The sequence below is a fragment of the Sinocyclocheilus rhinocerous genome, unplaced genomic scaffold, assembly GCF_001515625.1.
Source record: "Sinocyclocheilus rhinocerous isolate Xijiao unplaced genomic scaffold, SAMN03320098_v1.1 scaffold3266, whole genome shotgun sequence".
Taxonomy (NCBI): Eukaryota; Metazoa; Chordata; class Actinopteri; order Cypriniformes; family Cyprinidae; genus Sinocyclocheilus; species Sinocyclocheilus rhinocerous.
The window spans coordinates 160,238-185,175 of record NW_015623466.1 but is presented as its reverse complement, the minus strand read 5'-3'; the positions used below and the strand labels follow the sequence as shown (position 1 = coordinate 185,175).

Genomic DNA, 24,938 nt, shown 5'->3' with positions numbered 1-24,938 from the left:
TAAATGGTTGGAAAAGAATTAAATGCAGAAAAGTGTGAGAATTCAGGGAAAGAAATGTGAGATGCTGGCCTTGCTAGAGCTGCATTTACACAATGTATGTTCCCCCCTTGACTGTAGAAAAAAGCCATTGCAATTTAAAGTAATAGGTTACTATATTATAGATTAAAATTAATAACTAGTGATTTAAATTCTTCAGCATTTTCAAAGGCAAGAAACAGACAGCTGAATTCGTAGTGAAGACAGACACCTTGTGTTGACAAGTAAAACTGCGCATAGTTTTAACCTAATTTGTGAAACTCCAGCATCCGGGCACTCCATCATCCGGGGCTTACCTCTGCCTTGTTCTTTCTCTGTTTATAAGCAGAAAGAGCGCAGAATGGTCGATGCGCCGTGACGTCACCCCTCCAACCACGTCATTTTATTTCCACCTTCCAAAATGTTTTTCACACCGAACCAGAAACACAACCCATCAAAGTTCACCTGCATTTAGTTTCAATCCAAGCAAGCACGCGTGCATTGGACATCAAATATACCTCTTTTTTATTGCCACATGTAACGCACGTGTCGTCCGGTTCCAGGAACTGCAACAATATTAACCTTTAATATGCCAGAGAGTTTAGAGTAAGCCCTACGAAAATGGTCGGGGAAAAAATAAACATCTCGGATGAACTTTACGACAAAATCTAAACGACATCGCACTATTCCCCGCTAACGGTTTCAAAACCAATGAAAGGTAAACGAGGGTTTAAATCGCGCCCCGCTCCAGTCCGTTAATCCATGACGTGTTTTCCACGCGCCGTCTCCATGTTTTGACTACCACCACCAACAGCAACACGGTGAACCCTGCCAACACACAGCCGTTGCGCTTGCAAACCCCTCTGTGTTTTTCAACAAAATGGCTGATTTAGGGGATGATACCGGAGCGAGAGCCCTACTGGCGCTCAAATCTGCGCCTTGTAGCCCGGTGGCTGTTTCTGTCCCGCCAGTGTACACGCTTTCCTCCTCGACTTCGCCCGGAATCACATCATCCATGTCCCTCTCCTCTCCGTGGCAGGCCCTCGCTCGCCTGGAAGGCAGGGACTTCGAGTTCGCCATGCGCCAGAGGACGGTCACCGTGGGGCGGAATTCGTCGCACGGCTCCGTGGATGTCAACATGGGCCACTCGAGCTTCATTTCCAGGAGACATCTGCAAATCACCTTCGAGGAGCCGCATTTCTACCTGCGCTGTCTCGGCAAGAACGGTGTGTTTGTCGACGGCGTTTTCCAGAGGAGAGGCGCACCTCCACTTCTCCTGCCGAGGGAGTAAGTTACTCAAATGAGATCTGTTTCCTTACATTAGCTTCTGTGGCCTGATAGCAAGCACCTATTCACTTGGAGAGCGAATGCACTACACATACAAGAGATTAAATTAACCTGCTTAATGCAGCGCCTGCATAATCCGACTAAACTACATACATACGAGAACTGTCAGAAACCGACTTCAGGGTACTTTCAGTTTGTGATATAACGTACTAGTTTTTTATGCATTTATTTAGAGGGGAAAATGCAACGGCTACAAACCTGTTTTGGCTCAGGATAATCTGCCAGTATGTGCATTAATCTGCTATTGTGAGTGTAGTATGCTCTTAAAATAAAGGTTCTTAATGGGCATCAATGGTCCTGTGAAGAACCTTAAACATCCATGGAACCTTTCAAATGCAGAAAAGGTTCTTTAAAGTCGAAAAAGGCTCTTTAGATTTGTAAAATGTTCTTCAAAATGGTTCTTTTAGGAACTGTTCACTGAAAGGTTCTTTGGGGAACCAAAAAAGGTTCTTCTATGGCAAACACCCTTTTATAACCTTCATTCTTAAGAGTGTAATTAAGTCAGTTAAAGGCATAGTTCACCCAAAATTACAATTCTGGCATCATTTCCTCACCCTTATGTTCCAAACTTATATGACATTATTTCTTCTGTGTATTTCTACAACTTTTTTTTTTCAGGAAATGTTGACCAAGGCTGTCAGTTCTGTCTAAATCCTGTTGTGTTCCATTGAAGAAATGCAAGTTTGGAATAACATGAGGGTGTGTAAACAATAACCCATTTTTAATTTTTGGCTCAAGTATCCCTTTAGGCCCCGGATCTGGATCTGTCAATGAATCTGGATTTTCTATATATTATAAAATTACTGACCCCTGAGTGTTTGTTTTTTTGTTGAGGCTGGCGCTCAAGACGGGTTAAAATACAAACATGAAAAGTTAAACGTTTCACATTACGACCACAGGAACTGTGTGCACGACAGAGACTGGATCCACCGCATGATTTTGTGGGCAGATGTGAGATATACAGGCCGCATTTATGACCCATATCAGTAGTAACCGCTTTATGATCTTCTGCAGACAAAGAACAGAGGGGAAAACCTAGTAATACTATAATGAAGCACTTCGAACAACTATGTTTGAGTAGTAATATGGCGTTTTGTACACAGTCCTCATGCAGTCTTATTTTTGTTTAGATTGTTTTGAACTGTAAACAATCATTACAGTTGTCAGTATAAAGTGTCATTTTGTTCATTTCAATTAATTTCTGTGATTTCATGTTTTTGGAATTTGAAACTGGTTTTTAACAATTTATTTTCAAATTATTTGAGTTTTCAAAGTATCTTTTTTTTTTTTCAAATGATTTGAATTTGTATTTAAAACATATTTGGAACTTGATTTCAAATTAGATTTTATTGAAACAAACAGTAAAAAAATTTAATCTTGCATTTAAAATATAAATTTGTATTTAAAGACAGTGTTCTTTTTTTAACATTACTCTTCCCATGCTTTAGTTGCTGTTCTGCTTACACTAAGTTATAAGTTTAGCAGTATAAATAGTTATGTTTATCTTAGTAACAATCACCTTTAGAAAACCAATCCGTGAGTATTTGATGATCCTACTAAATTAGATGTTTTTGATAAAGTATACCACAAGTAAAATCACAAGTAAAAAAAAAAGGTTTAGTATCAGTAATCTGTAGAGTTAATAGTCAGTATGAAAGCAGTTCTAATGCCATTGACAGTTTTAGCCTCAAATGTAAACACAAATGATTGAGAAGTGGATAAATTAGTTAACTAGATCAGACTGAAGGTCTCTGCGTAGTTGTGCTGAACAGTATTGTTGTGACTAGAGTTCAGCTCTTTGTGACTCTTAGATTTTATTAAAATCACTATTTGGCTTCCTCCTCCTTATCAGCATTGCTTTTACTGTGACTCGGTGTGTGCCATCTGTCTTATCAATGCAGAATAGATCTGTGGAGCTTGTTGTCATGGAGGTCAGAGCGACTATTCCTGCAGACTGCTGTGAAAACACGGACAGACTGAACCCATAATGGGCGCATGCCAAGCCAGCCATTCAAAACAACTGCAGTGTGTATGCTGTAGCATTAAATGTGGCTTCCTGGTGTAAATACGTCCTGTGGAGGTGGTGCACCTATTCATCATTCTCTCTGGCTGCACTGCCGACAGTTCAAAAACTGAGAAAAGGGGTGAAAGGGAGGGTTCATTTTTACTCGAATGTTCACATTTTGTTGGTCCCAAACAGAACCATAGCCTAACAGTTACGTAATTAGAGATTTCACACAGATTACCTGTCTTGTGTTCACTGTGCAAGTCCATGTATCATCTTTAATGGCAAAGTAAAGGTTTGATTATCGATCTAAAATGCCATACAAACCTTTCTACAGGCTCAAGGACATGTATTCAGTATCATCTCTGAGCGGTGTGGCTGTTGTTAATGTTAAATGAAGTCTGTGAGGGAAATGCAAGGAAAAATCTCGGCAGTTTTCTACCAATATCAAAACATTGTCAATGTTCTATGGTCAGAAATCAAGTATACACTACCTTTCAAAAGTTTGGGGTCAGAAGTTTTTTTTTTCGCTAAGAAATTAATACTTTCATTCAGTAAGGATGCAGTGACAGATGTGACAATACATTTATAATGCTACAAAAGATTTCTCTTTCAAATAAATGCTGTTTTTTTTTTTTTTTTTACTTTCAGTTCATTCAAAGAATCTTGAAAAGAAAAAAAAAATCACAAAAATATTAAGCAGCACAACTGGTTTCAACATTGAAAATAAGAAATGTTTTTGAGCAGCAAAACATCATATCAGAATGATTTCTGAAGGATCATGTGACACTGAAGACTGGAGTAATGATGCTGAAAATTCAGCTTTGCCATCACAAGAATTACATTTTGAAATGGAAAGAAATGGAAAACTTTTAAAATTGTAATATTTCACACTATTATTGTTTTACGGTATTGTTAATCAATGTATGTGAGCATAAGAGACTTCTTTCAAAAACAAAAACAAAATCTTACCAACTCTAAACTTTTAAACAGTATGTCAAAAGTTGCAATTGGTTTGCAAGGTTTAAGGGACAAAAAGCGCTTTCCACATATTAGCACTGATCTCATAAAATCAACTTTTATGCCTTAATGTGTCTGTATTCTTCTCTACAGGTGCACATTTCGATTTCCCAGTACGGTGATAAAGATTCAGTTTACGGCGCTGTACCACAAGGAGACACAGAAGGAGGAGGCTCCTGTATCCCCTGTGAGACCCCTTTACCCTCAGATCTCTCCGCTGAAAATCAGCATTCCTGAAAATGACTTCAGAAGTATGATGAGTCCCCTGCCTTCACCGACAGGAACTATTAGGTACGACTTCATCCGAACGATTGCGCACTGTTTCATTAGAGAACCAGTTCTTTTCCAGATCTTTTTGAAAGTAGATTTTGTTCTCATATTGTTGCAGAAATGCAAGCAAATTAAAAATAAACAAAAGCAAAAACGTACAGAAAATAAATAGATAAAAACTGCAGACATATATGCAGCATTGATAGGATTATCAATAATTGGACAACAAAGCAATAGGTTTAGCATATTCCTATTATTATGTCTATTTAAGGAAAAGTCAAATTTGAATACGTTTCTAAAGTACAATCCTGCATTTACGCTGAAGCGTCAGAATTTGCATGCAATAGGAGATGCTTGATTTTGATGGGTGTTTGAAGCTGTCCGGCTTCATTGTATATGTAGTCAGTCAGATGCAGTAGTGGTGGGAAAAGCCTGCCCCTGGCGGCCTCTCCGCTCTTCTGCACCACGTGTGGCTCTCAAAGCGAGCATGCTGTGTGCACACACCATATATGGCATGTGCTGAGCTTGGAGCGCTCTGATTGGTCGGTCAGAAAGTGTTGTGGTTTAGTGTTTTGAGCCACAGATAGTTTCCTTTTTCCGAGGCCTCCAAACACCCCCCTCATCCCACACCTTGGACTGCTCCTACACCCAACACAAACAGACACATGCTTTCTGTCCTTCCTGATTCCTCTTCCCTTACTGGGGGGAATATTTCCTTCTATTCAGCTCTACAAGCATTGGAACTGCTAATCCACGGCTGAGCTGCAGTTTCCACTGTAGTATTTTTCTCTCGTAGGATTCAGTCTGTGTGAAGTGATAGATTAGGGACATTTCCCAAATTGTCAGCCTGCTGCACACACAGCAGATGTGCGTAAATCTTTGAATTCCACACACGTGGAGCTATTTGAACAACTGCCATGTACAGTACAACCAGCGATATCAGCCTCTCCTTTGCACATATTTGGCTTCACTGTTTTCCTGCTGCATTCATTTTTTTAATGTGAATGTCAGAATAATTTTGATAAGGTGATAACACTTTACAATGAGCTTAGTTTATTATGCATAAGTATCATAAACTAAAATTTTAACAACTTTGTTTTTACACAGCTTTTATTAGTCTAGATTAGTGTTATAAAAAATATTGCTGTTCATTGTTAATTGGTGTTTGTTCATAATACATGAAGTATTGTTAATTTATATACATTTATTTGTATTATTCACTATCTTCCAAAGGGTTGGGGTCTATAAGATTAAAAAAAAAGTTTTGTAAAGACGTATCTTTATGCTCATTAAGGCTGCTTTTATTTAGTCAAAAATACAGTACAGACGGTAACATTGTGAAATATTAATACAACTTAAAAGAACTGTATTTGTTCATATATATTTAAAATTTAATTTATTTCTGTGATAGTAAATCTGAATTTTCAGCATCATTACTCCAGTCTTCAGTGTCACATGATCCTTCAGAAATCATTCTAATATGCTGATTTGCTGCTCAAGAAACATTTCTGATTATTATCGATGTTTTCAGGCATCTTACATGAATATAAAGTTAATAAAAACAGCATTTACTTTAAATATTTAAATATTTTGTAACCATGTAAATATCCTTACTGTCACTTCTGATCAATTAAATACAAACTTGTTGAATAAAAGTGTTAATAATTAAAAAAAATCTTGCCAACCTCAAACTTTTAAATGGTAGTTAATACTATAGAAATTAGCATTAATAAATGTTGAAAGTATTTTTCATTCATTCTTAGTTCATATTTACATAATGTATTGGATAATGTCAACAGTTTTAACCTTATTGTAAAGTGTTACCAATAAAACTAAATGTTGGGTTGAATTATTTTTTGATTCACAAAAGATTTCTGTTAGTTAAGTGGGTTAATGATCAATCGGTTAAATAGGTGTCTTCTGTGAATCATTACTGCACATGACCCTTTGGAATCACGTGGCTGTGCTTCAACAGCCTTTACTGTTTATACTACAGTATGTTTTGAACTTGAGTAGCACTAAAAGTGCTGGCTTGTTATTGCTTTTAATATAAATGCATTGCATAATTCATATTTGTTGACCCAAAACGTGTTTCAAATGAGTTCATCACATCAAACCTAGTAAACTGGGTCAGTTCTGAAAGGCTCTTGGACAGTAAATATAAATATAATCCAAAATGCATGAAATATTTCCTGACTTGATACCAATAATGAACTATTGGTAGTGACATATTATTTTATTGTATTTTTTTTATAATTTGTGATCCATATTATAATATAAATGATATAAATTCCAATATAAATTCCTTAGGGTTTTATTTTTAACTAGGACATACATTTTGCTTCTGAATAAATTTATTTATTTATTTTTACATTTAGTTGACACACTTTTAGTATAGAAGTTTCAGTTTTAGTACAGAAGATCAGGATATATTTTTTGCTTGTCCTTAAGTTGTTTTTTTAATACGGTCCAGCTGTTGTGAAAATGCTGCCTCAGGACTGGACTTCAACCCAAAGCACCCCGCCCGCTGTGCCCTATGCACACAATTGCCTTCCCCATGCCGGTCCCTCAGAGAGGCCCGTTTGTCTCTGCCTGCCCAACACAATGGAGCCTGCAGCACAACAGCCTTATCTGAGCGCTCTGTTGTGCCCTGCTGTCAGAACGCCAGCAGTAAAAAACAACACTGCGAGTGAAGGAATGGTGGGGTGTGTTTGTGTTATGGGAGACTTACCGAGCTGTTAACAATAAACGACAGCCTTAAAATAGCATTGCTCAGGATGTCTTTCTGTCACTATCAGTCTAAATAATAGAGTTATTATCATTACATTTCGGAAACCCTGCGGCTAATGGCTCAGTAATTATTTTGTTTGTTTATCTGAATGGTTGGGTTTATAGGGCACAGGGCCACCTACTGGCACATTGTTTTTCATGTCAGGTGCATAACAAGGGTTATAATATGGGTTATGATGTTGTGGGTTAATTTCAATGTGTGTGTAATCTGCTGTCAGTTATCACAGGTAGTCAATTCAGCATGTCCCTTAGTTTGTAAAAACAAACAGGAAATATGTTTAAACTGACACACTTAAAATGAAGGCAAGCAAGTCGGAGGGTTAAAAAGCAGAAATTTGGGAAGCTTGGATTTTTGCACAAATGTGGTTGTTCTGGTGTTGTGTTACAATTTTATGCAAACAGTGATTTAAGGATTATCATATCTAGAGATTTGCAGTATAGTGGGGCCATTACGTTTTTTCTGGTTGATATTGACTATTTATTGGTCGATAGTGGATGTTTAGTTGTCTTTTTTTCTTACTCAAAAAAAAAATATATATATATATTGTAAAGATTTGCAATAGTGGCCACAACATGAAAATTAATTTTCGGCTTGAATGTGGTGAAAGTGATGAGGTTTACTTTCTCAGCTGGTTCTGACATGTTTACATAAGTACTTTTTTTATTATTTTGGTTGTACACTATCGTTCAAAAGTTTTTGTTTATCTTTTGAAATAAATTAATAGCTTTATGTAGCAAGAATCGATCAAATTGATCAAAAGTTTCAGTGAAGGCATTTATAATGTTACAAAAGACTTCCAATTCAAATAAATGCTATTTATTTTGAACTTTCTATTCATCAAAGGATCCTGAAAAAAAAGAATGACGGTTTTCGCAAAAATATTAAGCAACACAACTGTTTTCAAAATGAATAATAATAAGAAATGTTTCTTGAGCAGCATATTAGAATGATTGCTGAAGGATCGTGTCACACTGGAGTAATGATGCTGAAATTTCAGCTTTGCATCACAGGAATAAATTACACTTTAAAATATGTTAAAATAGAAAATGGTTATTTAAAGTGCAATAATATTGCGGTTATTTTTGCTGTTTTTTTTATCAAATAAATGCAACCTTGGTGAGCACTAAAGATTGCTTTTAAGCCTTAACCTTTAATTGTACTATAGTAATAAATAGACATATTCCTTAATTCTCTGATTCGGTCTTCTTGGACTGTTATAGATTGTTTTCACACCTTTTTGTCCACCCAGTGTTCCCAATTCCTGCCCAGCGAGCCCTCGGGGTGCAGGTTCCTCGGGATACCGCTACGGGCACAACATCACCTCAGATCTCCAGCTGGCAGCAGAGTGCGCTGCCAAAGCTGTGTCAGAACAGCGCACTGAAGCCACAGGAGGAGATAGTCCTAAGGTAAGAGCCTTTAGCATCCTAATGCATGTCAGTGTCAATATCAGTGTGTTTGTTCCCAAAATTCACTGTCTGCTATTCCTTCAGGATGAGTCCAAACCTCCATACTCGTACGCTCAGCTGATAGTCCAGGCCATCTCGTCTGCACCGGACAGACAGCTAACACTAAGTGGCATCTACGCTCACATCACCAAGCATTATCCCTACTACAGGACGGCCGACAAAGGCTGGCAGGTCAGTTTATTTGCTACAAATTGTTGTTAGTTGGTCTGTCATGTTTGTGTGCTAATTTGCGTTCTCTTAATCTCATTTCGCTCCAGAACTCCATTAGACACAACCTATCTCTGAACCGCTACTTTATTAAAGTGCCGCGCTCACAGGAAGAGCCAGGCAAAGGTTCGTTCTGGCGTGTGGACCCCTCATCAGAGTCCAAGTTGGTGGAGCAGGCCTTCAGAAAGCGCCGACAGAGAGGAGTGTCCTGTTTCCGCACACCCTTCGGCCCGCTGTCCTCAAGGTGAGATGTCTCAGACCCCGGCTAACTCTGCACTCAGCCGCCATCCCCTTATAACACTCACACTTTCTGATGTAATAGAAGCCTGCTTAGCCTATTCTGTTTGCCTTTTTATTCCCCTTCTGTCTGTTTCTTCACTGGGCAGAACAAAGTGAGTCTGTCACCTTTTTGAATTTAATCTGTTTCATTTGTTTGTTAAAGGGTTAGTTCACCCAAAAATGAAAATTGGCTTGTGTTTTACTCACCCTCGAGGCATAGTAGGTGTATATGACTTTCTTCTTTCAGACGAATCCAGTCGGAGTTATATTAAAAATTGTCCTGGCTATTCCAAGCTCTATCATTGCAGTCAGCGGGTGTTGCAGTTGAACAGTCCACAAGTCGTCAAATAAAGCGTGCGCATTCATAATAAAACGTGCCTCACACGGATCCAGGGGGTGAATAAAGACCTTCTGTAGTGAATCCATACGTTTTTGTAAGAAAAATATCCATATTTCAAACGTAATAAACACTTTTCTCTCACTTCCGGTATCCGTCATACACGGAAGCAGTTCCGGCGGATGACGCAGCACGTATGCACAGCGCGCGCTTCTGAGGTATGCTAGTCTCGCGAGTTTGTTTATAGGAGCAAAGGAAGCAAAGTTTCCTTACTTTAGCAAAGGAAAACCAGTCTCTTCTTGGTTTATATCGAAATCCTCCGACATTTTTCTTTGCAAATCTTCGGTTTGTACCTCTAATTCATGACCGGCGTTTTGTTTTGTTGTCTCTCTGCGTTCGTTACTAATCACGCTGCGCATACGGCTACACCTAGGATGCTTCGAGGGTAAGTAAAACACAAGCCAATTTTCACATTTGGTGAAGCAGCATCAGTAACACCCATCCTTATGCTCTCTGCTTTTAACACTCTGTCTGTATAATCTTGCATTAAACTTGGGTCCAAAATTAACTGTCTGTAATGCATAATTTAAACATTGAATATTGCAGTGTTTTAGTATTTTAGTAAGAGCCACCACTTTACCAAGAGACTGGCTGATGGGATCCTCCAAGACATTCACAGATTAATAATTAACTTTGATCAACTAACTCTATCAATGTCAAGAAAACTGTATCAAGTGTCAAGCAATTGATACTTTTGTTCAACAAAGACACATTAAATTGCTCAAAAGTGACAGTAGTAAATAAATTAATTATTTTTATTTAATAATTATTTTTATTGAATTTTCACTGTAATACAAAAATAACAAGGCATCGCCCAAAAGAAACAAACCAAAAAACCAAACAAACAAACAAAAAAACACACACACACAGCTCAGATTATTAAATAAAACAAGTTAACTCCACAAATGACATTAATTTATTATCTGAAAACATATCCACAAGCCTAACAAGTCCCAAATTACTAATACAGTTTAAAACTTTGAATGGTAAATTACGTTTAATGAGAATAGCAACACCTCTACTTCTAGATGTAAAAGATGAAAAATATATCTGCCCAAAAACACCCTGTTGTTATTTTAAATGTTCTATGTCACTCAAATGAGTCTCTTGTAAAAGAGCAATTTCGATATTTCCTTTTTTCAAAAAAATAAAAATCTTTCTTCGTTTTACAGGATTATGGATACTTCGAATATTCCAAGTGCAAATCCTAAGAACTCTAGACATTAAAAACTGTACAGACAATCAGTGGATACATAATACAGATAATCACAAAATATATTCCTGTAAGTGTACCCTTCAGAAATCTGAGCTTTGAACAAAAATAAAATAAAATACCAATAAAAACAAAAATAAAATACCAATAAAACCCAAAAAACTATACAAGGGAACAAACCTGCCAAACATGCAGGAAGAACTATTCTTACTCTTTTCTTCTGTAGGCAACTGCCTACCCCCCCCCCAAACACCACTCACAACCTTTAACATAGGGTAAACACAATCCTCACCAAGCTCCCAGCAACATGATGCAACTTCTTCACTCAGTGAATTATTTTGTTCATGTACCACATAACTACCCGCGAAAGTTTGTCACGCTAGCCCAGGCTGTCAATGAACGCAGTCACGTCATCCGGTGAGGCGAAGCGCTTCATTGTCCCGTTGATGGTCAGCCTTAGAGTTGCAGGATACAGCAGGGCATATTCGATCTTCATCTTCTGCAGTCGTTTTTTGACATCGTCGAAAGCTTTGCGTTTCTTTATCACCATTGCAGAATAATCGTTGAAGAATGAAATCCTCGGTCCTGCGTCAGCGCTCCTCTCGGAATCCGTGCCAACATGACGAGCTGCGTTCGACACTCGCTGCTTGTCCGTAAAGTTATGGAACTTTATGATGACAGGTCTAGGTCGTTGTGCAGGTCCTGGCAAAGGCGCCAAAGAGCGATGAGCACGATCAAGCTTGATCCGCCCTGCTTTCGTTGTAATCTTCAAGTAATCGGGCAGCCACTTTTCAAAGAAACGCACCGGATCACTGCCTTCGGTTCCCTCTGGCAACCCGAGTAGACGCAAATTACACCTGCGGCCGCGATTCTCCAGATCGTCGATATGCGCTGACATTTCGCTCACTTTTTTTTTGAAGATCAGCCACCGTAGCTTGCAGGCATTCGGTCGAATTTTCCACACCGGCGATCCGCTCCTCCGCCTCGCCCACTCGCTCGACCAAGGCCTGGAACTGAACTGTCTGATCGTTTATCGCGGATAGGACAGTATTCACTTTCTCGTCTATTACCTTCGTAATGTTTTCGGTTAATTTGTCCAAAGCTTGAGCAAACTTGGAGTTTTCCTCCTCACGACTATTCACGCTCGCCTCGTCCATATTAACATCCTGCTCGACGCCGCTGATAGTAGAACTTTTCGCCGCAATCTTCTTAGCTTTGGGCATTCTGTCAGATCCTTTTAAAAAATATTGATCTAAAGACATGGCACAGTATCCCTCCAACCAAGTAGAATGATTTCACTGAGTGAGAATATATATTAAACCGAATATTTGAACTAATGCCATGGGAGCTCGCCAAAATGCGTGTCCGCTCTACGACGCCATCTTCCTCCCCAGTAAATACATTTTTAATGTTAGAAAAGATTTCTGTTCCCAATAATCCTGATAATAATGTAAAATAATACAAAAATATTAAACAGGCCGGCAATGTGTGTGTATATATACGTGTATATATATTTATACAGCGGTTCTTTCTGGTCCTCGAATCTGATTGGCTGATAGGAGTGTGATATTCTAGTGATAACAGAACCATTTTACCGTTTGTATCACTCCGCTTGCGGTATTTCTTACAAATCCACTATCATTTTATAAATAATACTGTTTTGTGTCATGGAATGTAGTTTTAAGAGTTTGTAGGCGAGAATGTACTTCAAATATGCAGTTTGTTAATAAAGATAATGTCTGTTTGAAAATTTGCTTCTAAGTTTTCGGAGATGTGAGCTCCAGGATGTCAGCGGCCATTCAGCGCTCATGAACCCGCCGAGAGCAGCCTCACCTCGACCAGATCTTCTGGAATTTGCTGCTGGCTCTGGTGTCTCTATAGTGTTTAAACATGAGATATCATTTGTTTTGGGTTAATCTAAAGGGCAGTCTTTGGTTACTAGTTCTAAAGTTACATTTTCTAGTAACAAGCCTCCGCTGTTAAACAGTCAATTTGAGATTTTAATCCAGTAGGAAGGAAGTAGTTCTGCACAAAATAGGGTTTTTAAAGACACTCTGTTGTTGTTTATGTATTTAAACTAGGGTTGTGTCGGTGAGGAAATTTTCCCACCGGTTAATCGGCGTGTGACAACACCGGTAATACCGGTATCACCGCGGGGGCGGGGCATTCCCTCTTTTCCTAGCTTTCCTTCGCTTTTAAATAGCTTGTAAAAGCGGTGTGCCCATTTTACTTTCACTTTAAAATAGCGGCAATAAAAAAAAATATTTAAAGCATAGAGAATGACAATGCCGTGAAGTGTTTTTGACAGGCTAATTTTATGTGTATGTATCAGGTATGTATACGCAACTCTGTGTTTCCGCGCTGTCTGAAACACGTCTCTTGTGCGTGCTTTGATTGTGTGCAAGAACAGTGTGTGAGTAACGGATTGAGCTCTCTTTCGTTTCTTCTTCATGTGGTTTAAAATTGCTTGTACGTGTAAATTGGCAAATTAATCTGCGAATCACGTGCGTGCCGAACGGTAGGGTCTCATCCGTACGAAATTAATCTGCGAATCACGTGCTTGCCGAATGGTAGGGTCTCATCCGTTTAACTCCTAATATGTGACGGATCAGAGCAATCTTTCATTTACTTATTTAACATGAAATTGTCAAATTGCTACTCCATATCAACCGCATACAAAGAAAATACAGAATAATTAGAACAATCATTAACAAATAAATAACAGCGTGTCGTATCTATACACATTTTTCCCAGAACGTTCTTGCGACCCTGTAGCAATTCTTCCACGGCCCGGTAGTGGGTCGTGACCCGGTGGTTGGGGACCTCTGATATAAGACACCTCCATCCAAAATCGAGTTGGCTAGTGAGGTGCCTCCTATTTAGAGGCTGTAAGTTTACATTAAAAAAAATTTGTCCAATTTCTGCACCCCACAAGGCACCACACAAAGTTGTGTCAAAAATGGTTGTCTCCAAGCAGGATTCCCAAACCATTATTTGCTTGGCTCAAACAAAAAGAGCAGTGTTTTGAAAGCTTCACCCTTAAAAACTTCACACTAATTTCTGAAAGTGGTCTCTGCACATTTAATAAACAATTTTTATGTTGGAAAATGTTCCCGTTCAAATTGTTCAACTTAGGCAGGTGAGGCAAGAAGTTATTTTTGGACCCTGCTTGGCGAGTAACATCTGAACATGTATGTGTAGCATTCACAGTGTGTATGAGAGCTTCTGTGTGGCGTATGACTGACACATCATTGTGCTGGTTTCAGGAGTGCTCCAGCGTCTCCCACCCACTCCGGCCTCCTCTCTCCACACTCAAGCGGCCTCCAGACCCCCGAGTGTCTGTCACGGGAAGGATCACCAGTGTCTCATGAGCATGACTTTGGTTCTAAGCTTGCTTCTGTGCCCGAGTACCGATACTCCCAGAGTGCACCAGGTGAGCGTGTTTCCTTTCATAGCACTGCAGTACTGACTGACTGACTGCACGGCAGTGTGCGTGACTAGCAGTGTTTGGATGTGAAGTCTCCAAATAGAAACAATACTAACTTGCCTACATTTTTCCAGTAGTGTGATAGTAGCTCAGCTGTTGTCAAAATAGTGGAGCTTTTCCTGTATAAAAAAAAAATAGTATTTTTGTAGCTTGACCAAATTTCAAGTTAAATTTGTTTAGCACTTTTCCCAATACATATCATTTAAAAGAAGCTTTACACAAAATCATGACGTTAATGTTATTATACGTTGTGTTTATATGTTTGTCTTAATGGTTTCATGCCACATTTAGCAAATTAGAACAGATTTTACATTTTATGATGTATGTATAAACAATCAAGCATTTGTGATTTGTATAGTAGTATTAGTATATTTCGCCCTACACGAGTATACTAAATGTATATGCATAAAGTTTATGCATTAAAGTTAAAACTTTATATAAAGAGCTGGGTCATAATATAGTTACATTTTGCAATGTAACAAAAAAACAACAACAGGCAGTTAGGATGCTGTATGTTGAGAAATTTGAATATACAGTGGGTACGGAAAGTATTCAGACCCCCTTAAATGTTTCACTCTTTGTTATGTTGCAGTTAATAGTGTTCACCGTCTGTTTGATTACATGTAATTTAAACTAACTGCGTGATTTTTACTGTACATTTCTGCCATAGTCACAACTAATAACCTACTCCTAAATATAATGTAGAAACGTAAAATTTTCTGTAAAGCTGCTTTGCAACGATTTGTATCGTGAAAAGCGCTATACAAATAAACTTGAATTGAATTTTAAATAGAGATGTGCAATAATATTTATATTTTGCAATGAGATAAAACAGTTACAGGGCTGAGATTTGTCGTACACTATGTAATGCTTTACATGAGTATACTGTATATGTATGCAGGTAATAATATCCAATATTAATGTATCACTGGGCAATAATTTAGCAGTTGACAATTAAACAGATTAGATATATAGTATATACCGCTTAACGTGGATGTACTGTTAGTATCCGTTTAAGATTGGATATACTTATAGTAGTTGTATAATCTTCTATTAATAATTAACTGTTTTGAGTTAATTAATTTAAAAAGTCAAATATTTTTATTACATGCAGGTGATTTTTGGTTGTTTGCTTGTTTGTTGAATTTGAATAATGTATTCATGTTATCACTGTAATTTTATGCCTTTGCCTGTTTTGTTTTGGTTTCATTTGTTATGGTTTGGTTCCGTGTTTTTTGTTTGGTTTTGTTTTTTTTTTGTTTGTTTCTTTTGTGTGTGTGTGTTATAACTTATAGGGAAGCTAAATACTTTTTCTATCTATGCAATCTTGGCAAGCTACTAATTCAAATTCACTTCTCAAGCCCTAAATATATTTTCTCAGACTCTATGATTCCTCTTGTCTCTCAGGCTCTCCAGTGAGCGCTCAGCCTGTAATCATGGCCGTGCCACCTCAGTCCTCAGCCGCGATACCCAAGCCTGTGGCTTACATGCCGGCCTCCATCATTAGCTCCTCCCAGGCCTCTGGTCAGGCCATCCATGTGGTGCAGCAGGCGCCAGCTGTCACCATGGTTCGTGTAATGACCACCTCGACCAGCTCTCCCAATGGCTATATCCTGGCTAACACCAACTCATCAAACTCTAGAGAGGGACCTGGAGATCAAAGAGGTACAACAACCCATTTCCTCTTGTTTTATTGCAGAAAAAAGTTTCGCAAAATCTACATGGATACCCAATCTTTAAAATGTGCACTCTCTGTGAACAGTCTTTCCGTCTATGGTCTGTGTAGGTGCAGTGGAGGAGATGCCTGTGGTTGGCAGTAGAGTTATTCAGGCTGTAGGGAGTCACATAAGCTTGGCCAATAGGGGGCAGCAGAGCTACACTGTTGTCCAGCAGAGTGCCATGCACCAGCTTCCTGTGCAGACCATTGCTCAGAATGGCAAACATGCTCTTCCTGTCACCAGTGTACCAGCCAGTGCTTACGGTATGTGTGCATTGTTCTGAAGCCTGTCAATTTGAAATTTACAGTGCATGGTAATTTTCGGTCACACTTTATTTAAAGGTCCAATTCTTGCTATCATCAAACCCTTAACTATGACTTTTGCCTCAGTAAACTGCTAATTTGCTGCTTATTAATAGTTAGTAAGGTAGTTAAGTTTAAGTATTGGGTAGGATTAGGGAATTTGAATATGCTCATGCAGAATATGTGCTAAGTACTAATAAACAGCCAATATGTTCATAATAGCTATGCTAATAAGCTACATAATAATAACTAGTTAATAATGAGAATTGGTCCCTATACTAAAGTGTTACCTAATTTTCTAACTTGCTTAAATTAGTACTGTCAAAACGATTAATCGCATCCAAAATAAAAGTTTTTGTTTGCATATTTGCATAATATATTTGTGTGTTCTGTGTCTCTTTACTATGTATATATAAATACACACACATACAGTATATGTTTTGAAAATATTTACTTGTTTATATTTATATTCATACAATTTATATTATAAATAAATACATTTATTATATAAAAATAACATATTTTTCTGAAATATATACATGCATGTGTGTGTATTTATATATACATAATAAATATACACAGTACACACACAGATATTACGTAAACAAAAACTTTTATTTTGGATGCGATTAATCACGATTAATCTTTTGACAGCACTTCTATAAATGCAAGGATCGTGACACGCTTTTGTCCAGATCTGTTAATTAGTTGAAAAAATACATAGCAGTGCAATTCATACTTTCAATTATTTGTTATACAACCTTTTTATCATGAGTTTGTTTGTGATTTATTTTGTAAAATTATTCAGTTTTTTTTTTTTTTTTTTTTTTCTAAAACTAAACCACACAACTAAATTACTATAAATGTAAATAAAATTGAAATGAAAACAAAAAATGTATTTTTTAAATAATCAAGTTCAAAATATGAAAAAAAAAAACTATAACAGTTTATCAGTGATACTAAAATAACAGTCATGTGATGTGACCAACATACAGGGGGAGGGGACAAAACAAAATTATAGGATCCCTGCAGACCCTCATGACTGTGTGTCAATGGAAACAAGTCTTTTAAAATATCAGATTTTGATATTTTCAGAATATTTTTTTTCTTTTTGACATGACAAGATTAGTTCAGGTTGTAAAATGTCATGTGGTGCCACTTCCCAAAAACGTACTGATATTTATGAAAATCATCTGACTTTAACATATTCCTGTGGACTGTAAGGTTTTTAATGTTAAAACAATATTAAAGATTACATTTTAAATATACAATTTTTATCTAATGTAAAACCAAATATTATTACTTTTAACTTCTTGGTTGTAAAACTTTTTTTTTTTTTTTTTGCAAATTAGTTTTTCAAAATTTTGAATGCAAAACAATTGACGAATGATTATTACTTTTAACTTCTTGGTTGTAAAACTTTTTTTTTTTTTTTTTGCAAATTAGTTTTTCAAAATTTTGAATGCAAAACAATTGACGAATGATTATTACTTTTAACTTCTTGGTTGTAAAACTTTTTTTTTTTTTTTTTGCAAATTAGTTTTTCAAAATTTTGAATGCAAAACAATTGACGAATGATTATTACTTTTAACTTCTTGGTTGTAAAACTTTTTTTGGGAAATTATATAAAAGTTTTTCAAAGTTTTGAATGCAAAACCAACATGAATAAAAAGAGTACAGTCTCGTTTTAAACTAGACTATAAATGTTTCTATTACTGGTCATTGACCTGTAACCAATTTCTTTGTGTTGTCATCTCTTTTCCCTCAGCTTTTAGCAATCCTCTTCAGATCTTGGCTGCGCAGGCTTCAACATCCCCACCTGTGCTGGTCAACAGACCCTCCAGCATTGAACCCGACGAGCCCAAACCCAAACGGCCCAAAATGGAGGAGGACAGTGTCGCTCCAGTCCCTCTGCCTGTAATTGTTGCAATGAATCAAGAGGCCAGCGAATGAACGAGTGAGTGAGTGAGCGAGTGAGCCGACGACCGATCTTTAAAGCACATCTCGCAATATCGTTCAACATATTGAGGGAAACATGTTTGGTTTTCTTTAAAACGTTTTGTAAACGCCCGACACGGGTGACTGATGGAATGTCTTTGTAAGAAGAGGTTGTTGTTTCATGGCGGTAAATTCATTGAGCTACATCTGGCAGCATTAAAATTCAATGCTCACACAGTTTTAAATTTGTAGGGGTTGTTAATCTTGCAAGAATGTTTGAAAGAAGTATGAAGAGAGGTACATGTGCGCCCAGTTAGTTCCTCACAAGGTACAGCTGAGAGAGTTCTTCTTTTCGGGATGGGGTGGGACCAATACCTATGCAGCTATTACAGTCTGAGACCAAGAGTGTCTCTGAATTGAAGCGGTATATAAAAAGGGTCACAGGAAGCTGTGTGTCACTGCAGTTACCTGTGCGGCCTTTGTGAGGATTTATTTATCTCTCTGTTTAAAAGCAAAAAGGCTATCTTTAATGAAACAAGATTGTTACAACTCAAAGCAGAAATGAATGGATATAATAGAGGCCTTTTCTAGCTGGAGTCCTTTAAACCTACATTATTATAGGCTAGTGTACAATATATTTTTCTGTGGAGGATTCTTACCTTGCTTGCTTACTACAAAGAGAAATGTCTACAAATATGCTAATTTCTTAATTGGTCTATGTTCAGCGCAAAAATTAAAAAGAACTCGATGAATGTAAGTACCGTTTGTTTATTTGTTATGACTCATGGCACCCACTTTTGACCTAAACAATATATTAAACCGTTAGAATGTGTTTGTAGATACATTTTTGATGTTTTGTGTTTAAAAAAAAAATGGAATAACTAAGTTCATCGTATTTAAAGTAGCTCAGTCGTATCTGTCCATCACCCTTAAAAAGCACTTGGCCAAAATTCTGCTCCATAAATACCTTAAGCAACATAATCCCGATTGCATCAGTGGATGAATGCAAGCACACGATACGTTGCTGATGTATCTGATGTCAACCAAATGCTTTTCCAGACCTAGGAATGTAACTGTTCATATTGATTGTTGCAGGGGCTGTTTCTTCACTGACTTTCTGTGATCACTTAATAATCACAGAAGCCACTAAATGAATGTTCAGTATTTTTTCTGAGAGTTCAAGAAACGTATTTTTTAGTAATATTCACAAAATCAGCCTTTAATGAGACTTTCTAGTTTTACTAAGAGAAGAGTAAATATATATTGTTAGAATTGTGTTTTCAAGACAATCACTAACAGGATTCAGTAACCGCTTTGTATGTTGCAAATTATACACACCACAGATGTGGAGAGAAGTAGCTTTACGTGAGCTACCGATAGCTTCTTTGTATGCTAGTGTAGTCGTACAGTGTTGATTTTGTAGTAGAAATGGAAACTTTAACAGACCAAATACATATCCTCAACATTAGTGCCTTAGTGCTCCACTTCTTTCAGGACTAAATAAAAAATCATTGTGATGTACTACTTAAAGACAATAACATCAAACTTACCTACTAAGAAGTTAATTTGCGGGTTGGACACATATTGTGATAAAAAATGAACAACAGCATTCTGCCTGTGTAACAAAGTCTAGAGATGATGAATCAAGTTGTGACTGGAAACGACTGAGCAATATTGATAAAAGAAGACAGGAAATGAAATCTTGCTGGTTCTGTGTTCTTTTAAATTTTTTATAGCTCAGTGGACTAATGCATAAATCAAGAGGAATCTGTCCGTAAACAGAAAAGCCTTTTGGTGGATTTAAAGGAATAGTTCACCCAAAAAATGAATATGTACTGACTCTTAGGTTATCCAAGATGTAGATGAGTTTGTTTCTTCATTGCTTCAGTAAACACAATAAATGAGAGAACCACTGTCCCACTTGAAGTATAATTTTATTTAAAAAGAAAAAAATAGATTTGCCTGACAAATGAAAGAAATCCATATGTACATGTCTTTTTTTTCTCTCTTCTTTTAGATCATTGTGGAATAACCAGTAGAATGGTGAAACAAACATTACCACTGTTAACACACTTATCGTACAGAATTAGCTGTCACTTCCTAAATGTGTTTTCATCATTTTTCCACAATCTCTCAGTGTCTGTATGCATATATAATATAACCATGGAGTATTTTATCACCGATTCAAAGATTTTGTTTTATATCATTTCTTTTTGTGCTTTTTGTGTTGTGCATATTAGCATATGCAAGTGTTTATACACTAAACATTTCTAATTTAAACTGATTGTAGGTGTTTCTTTCTCTTTTGACTGAAATATATCATCTGTTTGCATTGTACACAAAACACCCCCCAAATCAGTCTGCTTTGTGAGATCACGCCGTGCACCTGTAAATGTCTGCAGGTTTGTCTGTTTTTTATTGTGTATTCAACTACACAGTGTATGAGGGCTTTTCTTCTGTCCATGCATTTTATGCAATAGTGTATCTGGAACGAATAAAAATACTTCACTGGCTAATCTTTTAAATGAATCGGTGATAATGGCGTTTTGATTCCACATGGATGAAGGTTTAAGCATTGCTTTGTATGTCTGCCCCTCCACCATCATTTTGTTTCTTTTATCATTCATGTAATTTATTTTCAAACGTTTAAATATTGCCGTCTTTATTGTATGCAGGGTACCTAGCTCGATTCGGTTTCTCAATTTATCACAATTTGCTTCCAAGTTGTATTGCATTAACACTCTTTATAACCCTGTGCACCAAAACTGTGCAAGTCTGTCCTGTCTTTGGCTGAGCAGAACTCTTGAATATGCTGAAATGTTAACAGCAAACTATTAAAAAGTCTGAACTATAAAGTTTCAACTGCAGCCTGCTTGAACATGTGAAGAAGATCTCTGACACTGGTTTATTTAAGAACAGTAGGTATGAATTTGTAGTCTGCTATTGGCCGAATACAGCTTTGAATTTTTTCAGTAACCGCTTTGTATGTTGCAAATTATACACACCACAGATGTGGAGAGAAGTAGCTTTACGTGAGCTACCGATAGCTTCTTTGTATGCTAGTGTAGTCGTACAGTGTTGATTTTGTAGTAGAAATGGAAACTTTAACAGACCAAATACATATCCTCAACATTAGTGCCTTAGTGCTCCACTTCTTTCAGGACTAAATAAAAAAATCATTGTGATGTACTACTTAAAGACAATAACATCAAACTTACCTACTAAGAAGTTAATTTGCGGGTTGGACACATATTGTGATAAAAAATGAACAACAGCATTCTGCCTGTGTAACAAAGTCTAGAGATGATGAATCAAGTTGTGACTGGAAACGACTGAGCAATATTGATAAAAGAAGACAGGAAATGAAATCTTGCTGGTTCTGTGTTCTTTTAAATTTTTTATAGCTCAGTGGACTAATGCATAAATCAAGAGGAATCTGTCCGTAAACAGAAAAGCCTTTTGGTGGATTTAAAGGAATAGTTCACCCAAAAAATGAATATGTACTGACTCTTAGGTTATCCAAGATGTAGATGAGTTTGTTTCTTCATTATAACAGATTTGGAGAAATGTAGCATTACATCACTTGCTCACCAGTCGTTCCTCTGCAGTGAATGGGTGCCGTCAGAATGAGAGTCCAAACTGCTGATTAAAACATCACAATTATCCACAAGTGGTCCACACAACTCCAGTCCATCAATGAATGTCTTGTGAAGCGAAAAGCTGTGTGTTCGTAAGAAACAAACTATAGACTGTTTCTTCTGGCGATCCATTATATATAGTCCTCTATATATTATATTGCTTACTCTAGAGAAAGTCAGCAAGTGATGTAATGTTAAATCTGTTCCAATGAAGAAACAATTCAAGAAGAAGAAATCTTGGATTGCCTGAGGGTGAGTGCATTTTCAGCAAATTTTCATTTTTGATTCAACTGATCCTTTAAAAGCTTTGAAGCAACTATTGGATTCAAATGATGCAGATATCAATGCAAAAACATAGAGTTTGATCCTAATTAGTCTGATTGATTTGGGTCTTTGTTTCATGTATTCACATGGGCTTCAGTAAACACAATAAATGAGAGAACCACTGTCCCACTTGAAGTATAATTTTATTTAAAAAGAAAAAAATAGATTTGCCTGACAAATGAAAGAAATCCATATGTACATGTCTTTTTTTCTCTCTTCTTTTAGATCATTGTGGAATAACCAGTAGAATGGTGAAACAAACATTACCACTGTTAACACACTTATCGTACAGAATTAGCTGTCACTTCCTAAATGTGTTTTCATCATTTTTCCACAATCTCTCAGTGTCTGTATGCATATATAATATAACCATGGAGTATTTTATCACCGATTCAAAGATTTTGTTTTATATCATTTCTTTTTGTGCTTTTTGTGTTGTGCATATTAGCATATGCAAGTGTTTATACGCTAAACATTTCTAATTTAAACTGATTGTAGGTGTTTCTTTCTCTTTTGACTGAAATATATAATCTGTTTGCATTGTACACAAAACACCCCCCAAATCAGTCTGCTTTGTGAGATCACGCCGTGCACCTGTAAATGTCTGCAGGTTTGTCTGTTTTTTATTGTGTATTCAACTACACAGTGTATGAGGGCTTTTCTTCTGTCCATGCATTTTATGCAATAGTGTATCTGGAACGAATAAAAATACTTCACTGGCTAATCTTTTAAATGAATCGGTGATAATGGCGTTTTGATTCCACATGGATGAAGGTTTAAGCATTGCTTTGTATGTCTGCCCCTCCACCATCATTTTGTTTCTTTTATCATTCATGTAATTTATTTTCAAACGTTTAAATATTGCCGTCTTTATTGTATGCAGGGTACCTAGCTCGATTCGGTTTCTCAATTTATCACAATTTGCTTCCAAGTTGTATTGCATTAACACTCTTTATAACCCTGTGCACCAAAACTGTGCAAGTCTGTCCTGTCTTTGGCTGAGCAGAACTCTTGAATATGCTGAAATGTTAACAGCAAACTATTAAAAAGTCTGAACTATAAAGTTTCAACTGCAGCCTGCTTGAACATGTGAAGAAGATCTCTGACACTGGTTTATTTAAGAACAGTAGGTATGAATTTGTAGTCTGCTATTGGCCGAATACAGCTTTGAATTTTACTGCATCCATGGAGTCTGTATAAAATTAAATAATAAATTAAATGGCACATAAAACATAATTTATTTCAATTTAACTCTGCTATATGTTTTACTGTTAAGAAAGTATTATGCATTAAGACTGCAATGCTTTTCTCTACTGTAGGATTATTTTTATTATAGCTAGTCCTTCAGTAATTTTGTTAGATGTTATACGTTTTATGTTTAGTGTATTTCCATATTTTGTTGTAGAGGAGGCCATAAATATAAAACTAGATTTTTAAAAATGTTTCTTCATATATTATTACGCTGTACAATTATTGGGGAATTAAAGTACATTTACATTGATACTATTAAAAAAGCATTACAATACACAATTTTTTGCTTTAAAGTTTACTGTGAAGTGATTTACTGGTTGATTATTGCTTGTCATGTAATAAGTATGTGGATATTATTTGGTATGTAAGGTGAATTTGGACCAAACCCCCTTTTAGTCTTATAGTTTAGACATAGATGTATGACCTATGTCGGAATAACTAGCATTCTACTCGTACTATTTTACTATATACAATTTTCATATGACTGTTTGTTGATTGAAGATGTTCGATAAATTTAAAAATAAAAATAAAGATCCCCAAGATTTCGTTTGTTACACTATTTTGTCGCCGACTGGCAAAAGTGGAACCATATATAAATCATAAATCTACCGAAAGATAGGAATGCTCTACCCATATGATTTTGTACACATAGAATATTCTACTTGGTTATAAATATGATATTCAACCATAGTATGATGAATACTGTATGCAAATTCTACCGGTTAAGGCTAGAAGGGATTCGTATGGTGCTACTGGGCATGCGCACATCAATAGCGTAATTTTTGTCACACTGTACAACAATAATTATAATATTAATATTTTTTCATTATTGTAAGGGGTAGGTGTATACGTTAATAAAACACAATGTAATAGGTATAAAATTAATTTCATTGTTCGTTTCCGGTCTCAGCTGTATCCCTTCTAGCCACAACCAATAGGGTATATGTCGAATATCACCTGACCAAACCCGGAAAACAGGTCTCATTGCTTCCGCTTGTCGGAGAACGTGTTAACAGCCGTATTAAATAATAGCGATATCTATGGACTTTTAAGATAATCAGTTAAACTAGCTATCTGTTTTTATTGTTGACGTTTTATTCAATTTTTATATCTAAATGTGAAAAGAATAAAAATAAAAAAAACTTTTAGATATCAGTCCGCATATGTGATGGACATCGGTTATGATCATCATTGCTATCTACTTTGAAGGCATCTTGAGTAAAACTGCTTCATATTTAACGAAGCATATGCAAAACGCTTGAACCGGAAG

The 24,938-nt window shown here is 36.6% G+C and overlaps 1 protein-coding gene across 2 annotated transcripts; it reads left to right on the top strand.

Moving 5' to 3' along the window:
* The first annotated feature begins 404 nt into the window (after positions 1 to 404).
* Positions 405 to 20,043, top strand: foxk1 (forkhead box K1). Of its 2 annotated transcripts, none has more exons than XM_016563076.1 (9): positions 405 to 1,302; positions 4,481 to 4,678; positions 8,698 to 8,854; positions 8,939 to 9,085; positions 9,172 to 9,365; positions 14,277 to 14,443; positions 15,905 to 16,162; positions 16,260 to 16,478; positions 18,286 to 20,043. In XM_016563076.1, the coding sequence occupies exons 1-9, from the start codon at positions 896 to 898 to the stop codon at positions 18,468 to 18,470; spliced, it is 1,932 nt and encodes a 643-aa protein (XP_016418562.1). In that variant the 5' UTR covers positions 405 to 895; the 3' UTR covers positions 18,471 to 20,043. The 2 variants fall into 2 exon arrangements, with proteins under 2 accessions (XP_016418562.1, XP_016418641.1); XM_016563155.1 differs by having other exon boundaries at positions 406 to 1,302; positions 16,284 to 16,478.
* The last annotated feature ends 4,895 nt before the right edge of the window (positions 20,044 to 24,938 follow it).

Excerpts from the sequence above, each read along its gene's own strand:
- foxk1 (XM_016563076.1), top strand. The coding sequence starts at position 896 with ATGGCTGATTTAGGGGATGATACCGGAGCGAGAGCCCTACTGGCGCTC. Across the intron at positions 9,086-9,171 it reads CGGCCGACAAAGGCTGGCAG|AACTCCATTAGACACAACCT; the intron begins GTCAGTTTATTT and ends ATTTCGCTCCAG. Across the intron at positions 14,444-15,904 it reads ATACTCCCAGAGTGCACCAG|GCTCTCCAGTGAGCGCTCAG; the intron begins GTGAGCGTGTTT and ends CTTGTCTCTCAG.